This window comes from Pterocles gutturalis, unplaced genomic scaffold, assembly GCF_000699245.1.
Source record: "Pterocles gutturalis isolate BGI_N339 unplaced genomic scaffold, ASM69924v1 scaffold42595, whole genome shotgun sequence".
Taxonomy (NCBI): Eukaryota; Metazoa; Chordata; class Aves; order Pterocliformes; family Pteroclidae; genus Pterocles; species Pterocles gutturalis.
The window spans coordinates 1-18,082 of record NW_010147379.1 but is presented as its reverse complement, the minus strand read 5'-3'; the positions used below and the strand labels follow the sequence as shown (position 1 = coordinate 18,082).

Below are 18,082 nucleotides of genomic sequence, written 5' to 3'. Positions count from 1 at the left end.
TCTCTAACATTCTGTGATTCTGTGCCCCTTTAGAAAAAGCTACTAAGCAATTATTAGACACACTGTGAAATTAATAGCAAATTACAATTATCCAGTCATGACCAAACAATAATCCCCTCCCTCTCACAATTGCTCATGAATATTTGATAAAGAACAAACAAAGGCAAATCTAGACCCTTCAGATTGGAAAACTCAGTTTAAGAGAAGCCAGATGAAGAAGACTTCTGCTGTACATGTTACCTACAACAGCTAAATGAAAAGACAGAATACAGAGGGAGGGTTATTAAAACTGGCAAATTACAACTGATGTTGCAAAGTAGTTTACTTAATAGCAACTTTGGAATGAAACTCTGCATATCATAAGGTTACACGTGCAGTGAATTATATGACTTAGTCCTCTCTCAAGCTACTTCAACTAAGTGCAGTATGTTTAGCCTCCCTCAATGTACTTCTCCAGTATTTGTTTCCATGAAGAAGCAATACTCCAAGCAGCTAGCATTCTTCGTCTCCAACTTCTCCTGCCTCTTAGCAAATAACACAGTGAAAGACTATCACTGATAAATCTTTCTCTTCTCATAGTGCAAGATGAACACTAGGTAAAACCCCAATACCACACCACATTAACAACTGTGACTTACCACCTGAAGTTTTCTTGTTACTGTGATCTCTCTCCAATTTGGAAACAGGAGTAGAAGAAAGGCGTCTTGAAGAAGACACTCCTCTGCGTGGTGGTGTTAAGGGAGTTTTAAAGACATCAACCTGCCCCATTTTTTTGATGTATTTTTCATCTCTTTGACTGCTCAGGGGGGAATGCTGGGAGCTGGGATTATCCTCTGGAAGTTCATGCTGCGTAATCAAGGGAGGTCTGCTAATAGCACACTGTAGAGGTAAAGGGGACTGCTTCTTTCTGGGTGTTCTGCTTGCAGCTGCATCCTGCATGACTCTGTGTTGGTAGTTCCTGTAGGCTTCTTCCAAATATTCTGCCTCTTTTTCTAGTTCTTTTATCCTAGCCCGGGTTTGCACCATACACTCCAGGTCAGAATCTGGAGAAGCACTGCGTGGCTGTAACTGCTGACAATAGCCAACTCTTGGCACAGCATTTACCTTCGTCACATTGGTCATAATCTGATTCTTCAGGAAGGCACTATCCACATAAATATCATGAGGTACAATTCTGTCACCAGTGAAGTCAAGGACAGAGCGGTCAACAAGTGAAGGTTTTGGATTCCGATACACTTCATTTTCCAGAGCTAAATGACAGCAAGAGAAAGTAGGTGAGAGTAAAGAGTGAGCAAAGGAGACTCAAAATGAACAGATACAGTAAAACATGGCATTTAAATTCCAATTTGATCAAAATTATTTCAACATGGAATTGCCTTAAATTTTGAGAATTTAATGGGTTGGTTTAAATATATTTTATCTACATAGCTGCTAATTATCACTGATATATTTTTTAATATACAACCCTTACATGTGAAACTACCTGAAGTATGCACTCTAGAAGGTTATTTCTTAAATGATGTTTAAATAAATAAAATAATATCAAAAAGAAAACAGCACCATTTTGGACACATTCTATTCAAGCACGCTGTTAAAGGGTGAGGGACATACAGCAGGCCACGAGTCTTAACAGTTTCCTGCTATTTAGATCAAACAAGAAATTTGTAGAAAAACAACATAGCATAAAGTTGCTGCTTTTTAAAAAAATGTACTTCTCCGAAATTGTCAGTTAAATTGAATATTTCGCATCTGCTTCCTGGCTTGCACTTGTATGCTTCAGCAAGCCCAGATGACCCATCTACAGGGCTGTATCTTTCTCACCAAAATGACACCCTTGTTTTCATTCTGTGCAAATGGTTCTTCAATGACATCCTTAACTCTGATGCAAAATAAAAGTCCACGCAGTACTTTCAGTCATTTAGTTAAAATATGTATTTGCTATTTTGACACTAACAAATTTCCAATTCGAAATGGTACTGATACTTGTACCATATATGAAAATACACATATTGGTCTAGTTAACAATGTAAAGTATTTAATATACTGAACTATGGTGCAACACATGCTGTATGTAATGCATAATCATTGCAGAATTCAGTTCCATACATTTAGATTAAATATACATCCCAAAACTTATATTTATCATACTTGATATTAGCAATTTGACAGATAAGCATCTTTATAACTGCATTTCTTCAGCGAATGGAATTGCTTTACGCAGGTTCCTCTCTCTTTCTAATGCCCATAAAAGTTGCATAAGTTATTAGCCTTGACAACAACAGTTTAAAAGTTAGATTTAAATTAGTGAGGTATGCAATACAATTTCAAATTGATTGTTATTATGAACATTCAAGAATCAAAATTAACTAAAACACAACTCTCCTCCTGGAAAATAGTGATCATGTTATCAAACATTAATGACCTCATACTGAGGAAAAACAGACAATAATAACATACAAGCATTCAGGGAGGAATGTCTTCCCTTCCTCCTGTATGTTTGTTTTCTGAAAGGCAGGGTAGTTGTAATCAGTCTGCTTTTTAAATTGGGCTTTTAAATAGATTTTGATTTTAAACTTGAAATCTACTCACTGGTGGTATGTTGGTTCTATGCAACTGCAGCTTTTTTAAGCTTCTGGAAATTTTTACACTGGTTATGTAAGTGAACTTCATGAAGGACTGCTCTGGTGTAAGATACAAACCTGCCTGTGTTTGTTTCACCTGTAGACTCAGTTCTTCAACCTGCACATTTAACTTCCTGACAGTAGCTTCGGAGTCCAGCAGTTGAGTCTTTAACTGGGCACAACGCTCAACCTACAGGAGATTGAGAGAAAAGCAAAACCCAGGATAATTCAAACAAAAAGAGTAATCTCAGATGGTTGAATACTTATTTCTAAATGTTTTTCAGGTCCAGTCAAACCATATACACATAGTATCCTACTGAAAGTCAGTGCTGACAACCTAATGACTTGGAAAGATTTACTTTGGTTATGTTGGGTTGGGGCTTTTTTTGGTAATTTTTGGGTGTGTTTTTTGTTTGTTTTCTTTAGAGATGTTTACACAAAAATAAGCAGAGTACAAACAATTCCTGTAACTACAGGCTAAACAGTCTACACAGGTACATAAACAAACATGAACAAGATGACAGCAAGGAAGGATTCAAATTATTTAGAAAGATTACCTCACTTTGTAGCTGCTTTTCCAAAATCTGCTTCTGACTTTCAAATTCATCCAGTGCCAGCTTCCTAGAATGTTCCACTCTCCTCAGTTCTATTTGGCAGGCCAGGTGCTCTGCCGAGGGCTGTGACAGCTCTACCCAGAAACAGAAATACTAGACTTTCAGCTGTAGAATAATGAGTGTGCACTTTTCTACATGATACCCCTTCAAAATGTAAACCTGATTTGTTTTTAGGAACATAACAAGACTTTTTTTGAATTAAGTACTTAGGGATTTTTTTCTTCCTTTTACAAAAGACTGACATTTTTGTTGGCACAGTCATTTAAGAACTAGACCCAGACTGTCCTATTCTGGAAAAAAAATACATATCCGTACCTTACATAACTGGGTGTACATCTCTACTCTCCCATGATCTCAAATGCACATTAAAAATACTTGGCATTTTATAACTACAGTCAGGTAAGCACTTACAAATAATAATTGAATGCTCTTTTACCATTATTAACCATGCTAATGCCATGGTTAGAAATATTGCACTGCTTTTTTCAAAGGGTGAATGGGATATTCTTCATATTACTATAGCTACCACTTAATTCAGGATTTCTACTATACAGACATATTAAAATAAAAAACTTATAATGTCAAGGACTGTTTCATTTTACACAAACATTAGTTGGGGTTTAACACAAACTACTAGTAAACATAATACAAAGAACATATTTTAATTTAAATTTATGACTAAACAAATATTTGTAGGGAAGCATAAACAAGAAAATTACTAAATCATTCACACTGACTGTCTCGAAGGTGCTGGTTCTCACTGCGAGTCTCATCCAACTGTTGCCTAAGTAGTTTATTCTGTACTTGGAGCTCCAACTTCTCCTCCTTTAGCAAAGTATAGTCTGATACCTCTTTCAGTTTTTCTGTCAACAACTGATTCTGTTTATTTACCAACAGAACCTGGGCCTTCAATGACTCTAAATCCAGCTGCAGATAAAAAACAGTTTAGAAGCTTATGAACTGCTGTACTACTTCACAATTACTTTTATTTCACATTTTATGTTTTTTTTAAACTGTACCTCCAATGCACTAATTAGAATACAGCTTCTTTAAATACATGTTTACAATTACCTCAAGCTCTCTTGTGCGTGACACAGCTTGCTTGAGTTCCTCCTTTTTTGAATTAACAGCAATGGCTTCTTCATGCAAAAGCATGGCTCTCTCTGCAGGGGGGATTACAAATGCTGAATTAAAATTAGTAGAATATTACAGCAAAAAACTGTACCAGCAAAAACCAGTTTAAGCTGCTAAGCCCAATATTCAATTTAATTTCAGACATAAAAATGACAATGTCATACACACTCCTTCAAAATTAAGTAAATCACAGTGTGTATATATACATACGCATACATATACTCCTTTAGAATTAAGTAAATCAAATTCATATGCACATGATATATAATTTCTTTCACATGTCCCTAAATTAAAAGTCTAAATATGTTATCTGTCCCAGCTCTCTTCCTCAAGCTCCAATTAAACATCTTGTGCACAATAAGTGTAGAAGCTGGCAACCACTCAAGGGTATGGTATCAGACTCTACCAGAGTTCAATTACAGAATGAATGAGCTAGTAGGACTTCAGAAGGAGATGGGAAACAGAAAAAGCAAAACACTTTGCAGCCTCTATGCGGAGCAGCAGCCCACGGTTCCCACAGTATTCTGAACAGCAAGGAGTTCCTGAACTGCCACTGGATCTTGCTACACATTTTCCAAATCTATTCTGATGGCTTTTCTGACACTTAGGCCACGTTACCGAACATCATGACTTTAGTAACAACAGGGTTTTGATACCTGTTAGTAAAAGCTCTAAACAGCTACTTTATTAATCTCAGATAGATGGTTACCTTTATTTTTTTTCTCATCTTCAGTAACTTTATTGGTTCTGGCTATGTATTCTTCTTTTAATTCAAGCTGATATCTAGAAGTAAAAAGAATTATGTATTCCAAAAGTATGTGTTTGCGCACATGAGCATGCATTTGTATAAATTCTGGTCTTTCCCAGACTAAACTATAATCACACAATTATTTATTGTCAAAATTAGTTATTGCAGAGCCTCTGAAATGGTTGAAAAGGGCCCCGCCAATCACCTAATTCAACCACCTCCTCAAAAAGCAAGACTACTGCCAACTCTAGGGCAGGTCAGCTGTGGCTCTTCCTAGCCAATCTTGAAAACCTCAAAGGATGTATACTCCACCACCTCCCTGGATGACCTGTGCCAATGCTGCACTACCCTCCCAGTAATTTTTTCCCCTCCTCATCCAAGCTGAAGCTCCCAAGCCACAATTTATGACCCCTGCCATACGAACTCAGAGATCACATCTGACAGCCCCATAACTATCTTGACAGACCTTTACTAGGGCCCTCTCCAGTTTCTTCATTACTTTCTTGAACTGAGGAGCCCAAACCCGGGCATGGTATTCCCAGCACAGCCTTCACCAGTGCCTGAAGGGGGTAACAACCTCCCACAGTCTGTTGGCCATGCTGCTAGTAACGTTGCCCATCATGTTGTTTGCCTTACTTGCCAGAGCGTGCTGCTGGCTCATAGTCAGCCTGGCGCTCACTGCAGCTCCCACGTCTTCTTCAGAAACACAGCTCCTCAGTCAATTCCTGTTCCCCACTTATACTACTTCACAGGGATATTCTGCCCTGAGTGCAGAGCTTTGGAGTTCTCTTGTTAAAATTCCTAAGATTTATGTTGACACAATTCTCAAGTTTGTCAAAGTCTGTCTGAACTGAAACTCTGCCATTTGTTGTGGAAGCCATTCGCCTTTACTAAGCATCATGTTAAAAGCTGTTGAGGATGCCCTGTGTCCTGGTTTCAGCTGGGACAGAGTTAACTTTCTTCATAGTAGCTAGCAAAAGATCTCTTTGAAACGGAGAGTCCTGAAACCGCAATCCCCGAACAGAGATAAGAGCCCAAGTGTCTGAGAGACCAAGACAACCCTGACAGAAGGGTGACCCAAAGGAACATGACCCAGACCAAGAGAGAGACCTTCCAGACAGAGCCTCAACTACACTCGGGGCATGACATGCATGGTATAGAATATACCATTGGCCAATTTGGTCTCAATCCTAAACCTAAGGTTGAATCCTAGGCTAGTAATTGGGCCTGTGCTCCCTCCCAGCTTCTCCCACACCTGCAGACACTGGCACAGCAGAGAAGCTGAAAAGTCCTTGACTGTCCTGGCAGCAACTGTAAGCATCAGTATGTTATCAGCCTTCTCCTCAGCACAAATCCCAAACACAGCCTCACACTAGCTACTATGAAGAGAGTTAACTCTGTCCCAGCTGAAACCAGGACACCCTGTGTCAACATCCAGATGATGGATGAAGGCATTGGACAGTGTGGGTCCCAGTACTGGCCCCAAGGGTTCTCTGCTGGTCATCAGCCACCAGCTAAACACTGAGCACTGCCCAGGTACACCACTGTTCACAGCCCAGCCATCATCCAACTTCACTATTCAATTTTACTGGAATTTACAGGCACTAAGAAAGCTCAGCATTTTGCCTGACTGGGACATAGGTTATAAATGTTTTCAGATATTGCCATATCCATCCTCCTTCATTTTTGCAAATGGTCCAGACCACTCAGATGCTTCTCCCAATTACGGCATTTAACACTTACCGTAGAAATAAAAAAAGATTCATTTTCTAATAAACATCTATCTCTATACAATAAGCAGTAACTCTTTGCTACTTTTCATCAAGGATTTGGGGCAAAGGGACACAAATCGTATCTTTCTGAGCATTTGCAGCAGGTCTAACGCTTTTTATGTTGATAAAATAAGCTAAGCAGCAGTTCATCCTTAAAATAATTTGTTACTCCTCGTGAACCAAAAGAACTTTACAAGCTTATTTGTACCTAGCTGTTATGGACTAGGTAAAATAAGATACCAAGCTGGGTCAATTAGTTGCATTTCACTGTTCTCTGACAAAACCCTCAAATCTGCTCAGTTTCAGCTGAGGCTTCATTCTTATCAAAACATATTCTTTACATCTTTCCTCTGTAATTTAAATAAAGACACATTAACACAGATAATATTTCACTGGCTTGCAATAAAAAGTAACGATGTATCAGTCATTTGGTTTAACACCCAACTGGAAGACCAGTTTATGCCATCAAATACTTCAGTAATAACCTGCCGAGAGCACCCGCCTGCACTGAAGTATCATGTAACCCTTCAAGTGACTGAAGCACTCCAAGAAAGTACAAGAGCAAAGTTAGGATATACCCACTGCAACACCTCAGAAGCATTCATGATTGATGTCTTACACTTTCATAGGGCATTTCTAGGCAACTTCTTTGAAACCATGTTCAAGCAGATGGTAGTCAGTAAGAAAGGGTGATCTATAACAGAGAATCCCTCTCGAAAAACAGGGAGGGGTTAAAGTAAGAGCCAGTCTATCTGTACAATGGGCTAGGGAGCCTCTCACCCTTTTTCAAAGAAACCTGTAACATCTCTTTAATGCTAATTTCCCCTCCATGCCTTTTCTGCATTCGTAAAATGGCCAGTTCTTTTAATTGTGGTCAAAGGAAGTCACTAATACTGCTTCGAATCCTCTTGTCTAAATGCGCAACTAATGTCATGTCTCTTTCCCAGAAAACAACACAGGATTTAAACTACAACAATAATATTACCTATAATCAAAAGAGAATTATTTTCCATAGCAAGATTTTTCTGAACATGACAGAACATTTTGTCTTACTAGCAAAGAGTTAAGCAATAACATAAAGAATTAAAGCTGATTAAAATAAAAACATGAGTGCACATTTTCAAAGTCCTTGCTTTGTTGCATTTTTCAAAAGAAATCCTATTGAATTCGTTATTCTGTTTTTATAAGAAGTAGCATGTGTCCTGTTAGAGACAAAAGAAAAATTTACTTTAAGAGTTCCGCCTTAAGCTTTTGGTCATATGCCTCTTCTATGTTCTTCACAGCAACCTCCCGACGTCGAAGTGCATCATCAATAGCTTTATTTTTTTCTTCCTGAAGTTTCTGAGTGCTGAAATATCCATAAATATACAGACAATGACCAGTTATAAAGCCAAACTTTAGGTTTTGTTTGTTTTGGGTTTTTTTAAATACCATTTGGAGACATCAAAGGGTAACATGTTGCTTGGAACACTTTAGTAATTTAGAATTATCATCAGCTGTCATTGTAATTCACTAAGAACAGGAGATGTGACACAAACTAAATTGCCCTATTTAAAAACCAGTACCAATCAATTATGCAGCTATCCCGGGTTAACCCTAGCTCAGTTTCCCACACCAGAAAGCCTTCAGAGGAGATAGTCCTGAGCGTGCTATTCTACCAGCACCCTCTGCTGGCTTGTTAAAAAAAAAAAAAAAAAAAAGAAAAAAGCCATAACAAGAAGTTTTTGTTAGTGGGATACTCATTTTGCTATTAAAAACAGATGACACAGTAACAACATTAAGTAGTATTGAAAACCTGGCCAAAAATGCTTCAGGTTTTTTTTGTTTGTTTGTTTGTTTTTTTTATTTAACCAAAGAAAACTGATCTTACTAAGAACAAGTTAAAAAAAAACCAACCAAAACCACAGGACTAAAGAAAGAAAATATCATATACATGCTTCATAAGTGTTAGGATTACGTACTATGTTGCGTGGTTTCTGGTTTTTTTAGTGGTTTTTTTTTTTTTTTTTTTTATTTAAACACTTCAGAGCAAACAACTGATTCCCTGACTCCAAAGTTATGCTGCACTATTTTGGTCAGATCAGACGAGAAGCAGGAGAAAAAAAACCCACAAACCTTCTTTTTGTATGGGGCACTCCTGCTAATAGAGACAGTACACAATACCGCTCAAAATGGAAGATACAACTTCTTTGATACATAATTTATTTTAATGTAATAGAAACAGCAACATCTGAAAGCATACTTTCCAGAGAAAGGATATCATTTAGCATTTTATATGTCCTTCAATAACTTACAGTTCAAATGCCTCAATTCTTTGCTTCAGTTCCACCTCTCTGGTCCTTATGAGTTCAATATCTTTCAGCAGACTTTGTCTCTGAGCGTACACTTCCTTTGCTTCTATCTGAATCACAAAATATTATCGCTAGTTCTACTTCACACTTTATACAGGAATCTACTACTTAACAGATTCAAACTTTCAAGGATCTTTTTCAGGATATTCCCTTTCTCCTTTTACTCTGAGTAAAAACGTGTTAGATGGAGTTATTACCTATAAACTCTTTTCTTTAGGAAATAGCACCTATTAAAACTTACATAAAAGGAATAATTGTTTTAAAAAATTTACAGAATAAACACATTAATTCTTCTAAAAGAACCATAGTTTTGCATGTTCTTCATAAAAACAAAATAGAAAAAATAAATGCCAAAAAACCCTGATAAAACAAGATTAAAACTGAAACTGAGTCAACCAGCAGTCTTTCAGTTTTTGCAGTTTAACCTATAGAAATCAAACAAATTGTAAAAGGAATCCTCCAAGTGACGAACATGCTAATACTAGAAGTCACATATCCTATTATTAATAAAAAATCGCTTTTCTTGTCCTTAAGCACACAAGGTATTATTTATCTCTAAAGAAATAATAGTGCCTAAGAAGAAGAAAACTACATTTTGCCTTATGGGTGCTCATATCAAGTTTGCAAGTCCTGCACTGGACGGTGCTGAAACACTTAGCTGCTGTTCCCAGCCCAAAAAGGAGAGCACTTGGTCAAGCCATATTTCCTGGGCATAAAGCTATAATCCAAGAAAGACCTGAAGGTAAATCTCCTACAGACAAAAGAACAGTTTAATCAACTCTCTGAATCATTTTGTACTAGATTAAGAAAAAAAGTATTTGGAACTTTACCTCTTGTTGTTTTTGAAGCCTCTCAATAGCATTCTTTTCACGAGAAATCAAGGCTTCAGACTTTGCTTGATGCGTCCTCTCTAACTCATGACGTAGCTCAGCAATTTCTTTCTGGGTCTGCGCTTTCTCCTCCATTTTAATCTTTGCTATTTCAACTTCTTTGAAGTGTTCTAGCTTTTACACAAAGGAGGAAGAGAGGGTTAAGCAGGGCCATCTTCAAATTGACAAAGACAATCCCTCCTCAGACAATTCTAAATTTCACTTAGAAATTCCTGTTAGGAAATATACAATAGTTCAATGAAATTGAATTGCTGTGACAAAAGTATTCTAGCCACACATAGTATTTGCATGTCTCACATAGTTTTCATGTGTTTGTCTGGCATCCCAAAGCAGATCTGATATAAAACTAATAGCTTCAGACAAGAGCAAAACAGAGGCCTATGAAGAAAAATACACTGCAGGAGTGATACTGTTCGCAGTTAAGGAATGACCACACTATTTAATTCCTCCTCTGACACTGTCTCTATTCTCGCCCCTTTCCCAAAGAACCACTTTTGACTGGTGATGGAAGAAATGGCAGAAGCAGGCCTGTCCTGAAGTACTCAGAAACAACCAATTCATCTGGACAGTAAAAAAGTGCATATAAACATATAAAAAACATATAAACATCTAACATATAAAACATATAAAAACATATAAAAAACGCAGAACATATAACTCCACATTAAGAGGGTTACAGAAACAGAAGTCCTGATTGACAGGCTTCTTAGCACAACTGAAAAAAAAGTAAATGCATACAAACAGGGCAGTACACATCTCGCAACTGCACAGAATAATCATCGGGGACATGCCTCCATACAATGTGTGAAGTGCAATATATGCAACAAAAAATGGGGTTATAAAGAAAATAGAAAGGAAGCATACAAGACAAAAAATGTGAGAAAAATGAGCAAAAGAATAAAAAGAGAATGCTAGAAAAATTGTGAGACTGGAGAAAACGAGTTTAAAGAAGGGGAAAAGCATAGTAGCAATGTGTGATCAAGGAATTCAGGTCTGTGGACATAAATTTTGTGAAAAATTGAACGGTGAGACAGTACAGCATCACTTGTACATACACAAATTGGATTAGATATGTTGTACAGTAACTCATGTCACATTGCTAAGGAATACATGTAAAGTTAATTGAATTTAGAAGTAATTTACATCTGTTTAAGATTCCAGTACCCTTTGTTGCAACTGCTTTGTTTAAACCGAGACAAACTTAAAAACACATGAATTAACGTTTTACATACTAAAAAGACAGTGCCTGTTGGGGAGTAAAGACTAAATGAGAAATGAAGGTAAAATACATTGCAGTCTTAACTCTGCATCCTTCTACTTGTCTAGCTGACTAGATATGACTAAACTGATCTCCTCAAACAGTTTATATGCAGATGACTGCCTTTAAAAGTGTGTCTAAGAATTCTGATTATCAGATTATAATTTTTATATCCAAATAAACTATTGATTCATGGAAAAACATTTAAATGAACTAAAGTTAATTTAAATTCCTCTATCCAAGAAAACTGTTGATCTTGACAGAAATGCATAGAAAAAAACCCTATTTAAACGAACTGCAGTATATTCTCTCTGCTCCCTTTTCCAGACATAACAATTCTTGACGGATTATGTGACCATGTGACCAAAAAAAAAATCCCAATTTTAATCCCAAAAATGAAGGAAAATTCTCTAAAAAAGCTGTCTTCAATTATAGGAAGAAAAAACACCACAGAAAGAATTCGTAATACTGTGCTATGATTTTAGTGTTTACGTGTAATGTTTTGAAATAATATGCAAATTCTCATCAGTATATTAACTCAACAATCTGTCAAACTACACACCAGCAATTCACACCTCTCAACTGCTATGCGTTGTATTGAAATTCAAGCTTGAAAATCTTAACTGGGAAGGAAAATGAACAGTATGACTAAGCAGAGTAAACATTTCAGCATAAAACAAAATAATCAAAGAGCAAATAAAATTCACCAAATTAAGACTATCAATATTAGAAAAAGCTGTGTTACAAATTAACATCAGAATAAAAAGTTTAACATTCTGTGCACATGTAACAAAAAAGGGGAATGGAAAATATACACATGCTACATCACCAAATTGATATTGGATTAACTTAGCCTTTTGTGTTTGTTGTAAATCACTATTAGATCTTTCAATCTACCTTAAGTATTAAAAGTTTGTAACATGCAAAGTCGAAATTAATAAATGTCTCCCTCAAATTCAATGACCAGAGTTATACCTTTTGAAACATTTCTGCTTGAAGCTGCTTCTCTATTTCTTTTCTATATTCATGAAGTTTTACTTCTAAAGATTTGTATTTCTGGTGCTGGGGATAAGAGTCTGCAAACTGTTCATCAATCAGCTGAAGTTTCTCAGCTACAAAAAGAGCAACATATCCATCATAATCTGGAAACAGACACCACAGTTATCCTGCCAAAGACTTTAGGAACCCGTCTCTCGGTAGGAAGTTCCCTAGTTTACCCAAGTAACACTGTCATAGAAAGACCTGTGTGGTACAAAAGCAGAGGCAGCACAGAAATGCCATTTATCAGCTCTACGCCACACAACATATATCTAGGAAGAGGCACCTAGCTGTATAGGCACTATTTGTGGTATTACGTATTCATTCATCTTCTTCATCATGCATGGAAAATAATTTTCTTTTGTATGCAACTTTTAGCTTTTCTGTATTACTAACAGCATGCATATGATAACTCAAGAACTCCCAGTCTATTCTTTTCACTGAAACACTATAATAGAAAGAGAAGCAAAGCATGCATTTACAATTCTGTTTTCCAGAACACATTTCAGCAAATAACATTTACAGTCCATCTAAGATATTATCTCTCAGCTAAATGCCCAAGGAAACCTGAGTGATTTAAAAAAATCCTAACGGGACTTTTGCCTTAAGAAAGGTTAGAAAACTAATGTACTAGTGAGAGGTATGACCTTTACTTATTATGACTTTAGACTGCGTTTGAGTAAGTGATGAATGAATAACATTCATACAATTTATTAATCCATACCATTTACGAATAGGAAAATATCTGGGGAGACTTGCTTGCAGAGGTTGCACTTACCAAGAGATTCTCTGTAAGGAGGCACTGAGGTTGTCTGAGTTTCTGTGTCACGAGTTTCCTTACTTAGATGATGTTCTGTAAGTCCAATTAAAATCTGCATAAGAAAACCTATCAAGATCCAATATATTAGTTAGTTCTGGTTTCATACCAAGACTGAATTTTTGAGCCTGTAATTAATGAAGTCATTTTCACAGTACAAGAAAACCTGTTCAATACAAAAAAAACCCCACAGGTATTTTAAGTAAAAATCAACACTAGTAAACTACTAAGATTTTTATTATAAGCATATTCCAGTCTATCTCATTCTGCAAAAGCTGTCCTTTTGCAACTTTTCCTTTCATCCATTTCTCTTTGTTTCATTGACTTCCAAGGTCATTTGAGAAAGCAGATTATTACTATTCTAATTATGAGGTCATTAGGCAACAGGGGTTTCCTGAAGATCAAGCTACTTTAGGCTATACAATATAGCTAGGTTTCATCATGCAGACATAAGAATTATTTGTTACATAAAACAATGGAAAGTCAATTAAATCTTTAACTACTTTTTGAAGTACATTATGCAAGCTAATACAAGCAATACAATACAAACCAAAAATCTGAGCTTACCAAAGTTAGCATGACAAGTTTACAAAGAGCATTATATTTAATACTCGATTACAGATTTTTTTCATATTTCTAATGTTCAAGTAATTTATTTTGTAGGTATATGTTAACACTTAATCCACACCACAAATAGGAGCTGGATAATCCTGAAATATAATATTGATCATCCTGATGTACTGCAAGTTTCAAAATGTTACTGAATCCATATTATTACATAGCAACATATACTCAAGAAATCTGAATTTCTATTGCTCGCGTCTTAATAAAAATGAAGCTGACGCAACTATCCTTGTCTGCATCATGTATAAGCATCTTGTACCTTTATTTTCCTTCTGAGTTCCCGAAGTCTGTAAGAAATAAAAGATATTTTAGCCAGTCCTTTTCATCACAATTGTCATTTAAGCTTATTTTCAAAACCAAAATAACTTTACCAGTGAATTGTAAAGACTGGATTTTGGATTGATCCTCATTAATTGAAGAAGATCTTGCATAGTCCACAGCTTTGAGGGGAAAAAAAGACAAGCCAATAAAGGTTAACTACTGTAAAAACATTTCAAATATGTAATAGGCACTATTTTACATTGTAGAATATTTTCCATTCAAGAAAAGTCTATTTATTGCCTTGTAAAACCATTTTCAAAGGTGTGCTGTTCTCGTACTACATTTACTCATATTCTCTACCTAAGACATACAGCAGCCAGTGTGTGGTTTCCCGAGCAAATGAAGCTGTGAAAAGCGATAGTTTTGTTTCTTCCCCACCCTGGATTCATGCTCTTGCTACTTTCCTCGCCTCTTTTCTTGATTTGTCATAGAAATCAGATAAGCTCATTACCCCAAATTATGACTAACTACTCAGCGGGTGAAAAAATTAATTTTCAGTTAGAAACAAGTATCACATACGCATAGAAGAGAAACAAAGAGAGGGCAAGGACTGCCCTTTTCAGCCACAGCTTGCAGTTAGAACAGCTTAAACTGATCATGAACCACATTTTAGGGAATTGAATGGCCAAGCAAGAGGCTAGCTTTAATCAAGATCAGTTCCTCAAGCAGTTTGCCACACAGCATCCCGAATAGTCGTGCCAGACCACAGCTACGGCTGAAGCAAATGAGAGGTTAAGAGGCTTGTGCTATGTCTTTCCGTAGCTTATTGTCAATTTAAAGCATTCATGAAAATGGCCTTCAATAATGAAATCTTTTACGGAGATTATCAGAAGCTGCACTTCACTGTCACAAAAGGGGATTTTTTTTTTCCAGTTCTGTTGGAATATAAACATATACCCAACTCCCCACACCCACCTCCCAAAAGTCTTAAAAGAAGTAAATTACTGAACTTACCTTCTTCTCTAATCCACTTTCTGGAAAGAAAACAGAAAGTGAATACTCATAGCCACACCTCTGTAGATGATCCGCCACCAAACTGTTGGAAGCTGTGATCAGAAGTGAACTGTCATCACTCTGAACAGCCTGTGGCTTAAGCTCTCCACTTAAAATTGGGTGCATTAGTTCATGGATTAACTGGTTTCGGAGCTGTGTCTGATACAGAAAAAACATTATATTCTCAGTTTGCATGTTATTAAATGAGAGTTTTTATTTTTCAAAACTCATGGGGAGTCCCATTTTACTTGTATATTACAACCTACGTAATAGAAATCAGCAGACCAACTTTGCCAAAATTTAGAAGAGTGCTTCAGATACCGTACCTTTCTTCAAAACACTCTAACTGTGGCTACAGTGGTCTTTGACTTTCCCTCAAGATGTATCAAATGTAGGACTGAAAAGAAGTAATTTTCTCAGTCAAGAAGTCACATAAACTCCAGTCTAGTACTGCCAGTTTCATTTTTCGATCACTGCTTTCCTCTTCTTCTCTCGGGCTTTAATAAAGCCTGCCTGAAGTGGCCTCAATTTCAGGGGTACTTTGAAAACTCCCTAGTCCTCTTATGAGTCTCATATCAAGAACCTGCTGATGCCACCACAAAAGCAGATAGGAAAAAACCCAGGAAATTCAATGTATTTAATATGAATTATTTTGTAGGGAAGCAAAAAGGTATAACCAAAAAAGCCTACAGGCACTAATAATAATTACATTACATTACATTTTTTAATATTTATTTGTATTCTATGAGTTACAATAGAGAAAAAAGTAACCTAAAATCAGGAGGTCTCCCTCCTGCAAAAGGAACATATAATGTTCTAAGTTTTCAACAGCAGGTATGCAACAGTGACAAAGTTGATTACAAAAACAGTATTACAAAAATGGGACAAAATACTAAAAGCTTACCTAAACTTAACAAAGCTAGATCATCAGACTAGCCTGATATTTTACCACAGTTTTCTAAAGAAATTAGGCTGACAACAGAGAGAAATGAAGGCAACTGAAAAAAATTGTTTTCCTTATTAATTTCTGAACTTGTCCAGTTTCAACCAACTTTGACAGAGATGATATTGTCACAAAAACAACTGAGACCAGCAACCTCTTATACAACTCTTGATAAAGTGCAGGTGGAAAACACAGAACTAAATTCTGGTCCCTACTATGGGAAAGGAAGGCAGAAATTGGCTGTTACACGTTGGCCATTCGGTTTACTTGTAGCTCCAGATCTGCCCAGCCTTTTACCAGCAGAGGCAGTCAGATAAGAGCACAAGAAAGTTGAGAGTATTCTCATTAGCAGATACAAGGGCATTTGCAGGAATCCATAAGAAACTCAACTGTGTTAATTCTTCAGCTCAGAAAAGACACAAAATATTTACTATGATGTACAATCTTCTAGACAAGGAAAACAAAGAAGGAAAATGGACTTAGATAGCATGCCACCTGACAGACTATGAGTAAAGTCAAAGTAGACAAGAAATGGTTCAAGCACTGCAAACCTGACAGGGAAATCACTAAGGGAGAAACAAGGTGTCGTGAACAGGGAGTTCTTGGCCATAAACTTATCAGTGCTATTCTTAAAATACAGATCTTGATTTTTAATTTTTTTTTTAAACTTTAATGAATTTGACATAAAAAGCAGGAACTACAAAAATTTGATGGTGACATAAAGATGTGTATAGAGGTACAGAAAGATCAAGAAGTCATAAAAAATTCCATCAGATGATGTTTAAAGACTAGCAAAACTGAAACTGCATGAAATACATTTTATCATTTAAGGCCTGATCCAAATTTTTGGCTATAACACAAGGGATTTAGCATTTGGAAAAAGCAAGACATGTATGTGCCAATCAATGACTAGCACTACAAATGTAACATGCCTCAAAAAGGACACATGCTGCCTTCCACAGATTTTCCCGCAAAACCAGGGAAGAATTAATACCATTCTAAACTTTCTCTGGAAAGCTCACAACAACCATGATCTGCTTCCTTTAAAAAAAAGGTGGAAAGACTTCAAAGTGATGTAGAGGACTACTGGGATAACCAGTAATGAGACTACCGCACCTCGATTTGCTTAGCACTGTAGAACAGAATGCTGAAGAAAAGGTATGACTGCTGCCTATAAATTCATCGAGAAGAGGAAGAGCTACCTAAACTGAAAGACACTTTCAGCACAAGAGGCCGGAACAACCATAAATAAAGCCAGGTTACAAACCAGAACAAAGATTCACTCTTGAACACAACCACGTTCTAAAACATTCTCCTCAATGAGCAGACCATGAGCAAAACAGCTCAAATAGTTTCAAAACAGCACTGACACACTTCAGGAAGGTAATTCACATAGCCTAATGACTTATAACTCTGTGACCTACGAGGTCCTTTCCAATCCTGCATTCTCATTTATTCCTCTCTTCCCCAGTTGACTTTTTTCTCAAACATATAAATTTTCAAAGCTACAATACATGGCTTTGACTTTCCTGGAAAAGACTGTTTCTAGACCTCCTCCCACCAAAAAAAAAAAAAAAAAAAAAGCCAACAAACCACCAAACCCCAACAAACCAAACCAACACACTATTAATTAGGCTGCGGGAAAACCAATACATTTGAGGAGAGAGAGAAGCACATTTAACCGGCATGACTTTCACGGCTTTCAGCGCTAAGCAGCAGAGCCAGTGACGGGTAGCACCTCCTGAAAACAAAACACACCTTCAGTGCGTCCAGCACACCTCGGTTCTTAAAAGTCTGATAGAGCCTTTTCCGCAGTTCGTCTTGGGACAGCGTCTCCCTTTCCACCAAAGCCATCCTGCCCTACAGCACCAGGGGAAAACAGGGCAGGGGGAAACGACACGTTACCGACACCCAGCTCGACCCCCGGCCAGTCAGCCGGCGAGCGCCCGCGCCGCCCC

At 36.9% G+C, this 18,082-nt stretch overlaps 1 protein-coding gene across 1 annotated transcript; it reads right to left on the bottom strand.

Moving 5' to 3' along the window:
- Positions 1–638: 638 nt before the first annotated feature.
- Positions 639–17,978, bottom strand: OFD1 (oral-facial-digital syndrome 1; the record flags this gene model as incomplete). The annotated part of the gene is made up of 15 exons (XM_010086031.1): positions 17,883–17,978; positions 15,143–15,340; positions 14,239–14,307; positions 14,127–14,154; positions 13,205–13,312; positions 12,364–12,500; positions 10,071–10,244; positions 9,184–9,290; positions 8,118–8,237; positions 5,079–5,152; positions 4,307–4,398; positions 3,973–4,162; positions 3,179–3,309; positions 2,700–2,811; positions 639–1,250 (listed from the first exon to the last, which is right to left on the bottom strand). Coding segments are annotated over exons 1-15 (2,248 nt in total), but the record flags the coding sequence as incomplete, so codon positions are not given.
- Between the last annotated feature and the right edge of the window lie 104 nt (positions 17,979–18,082).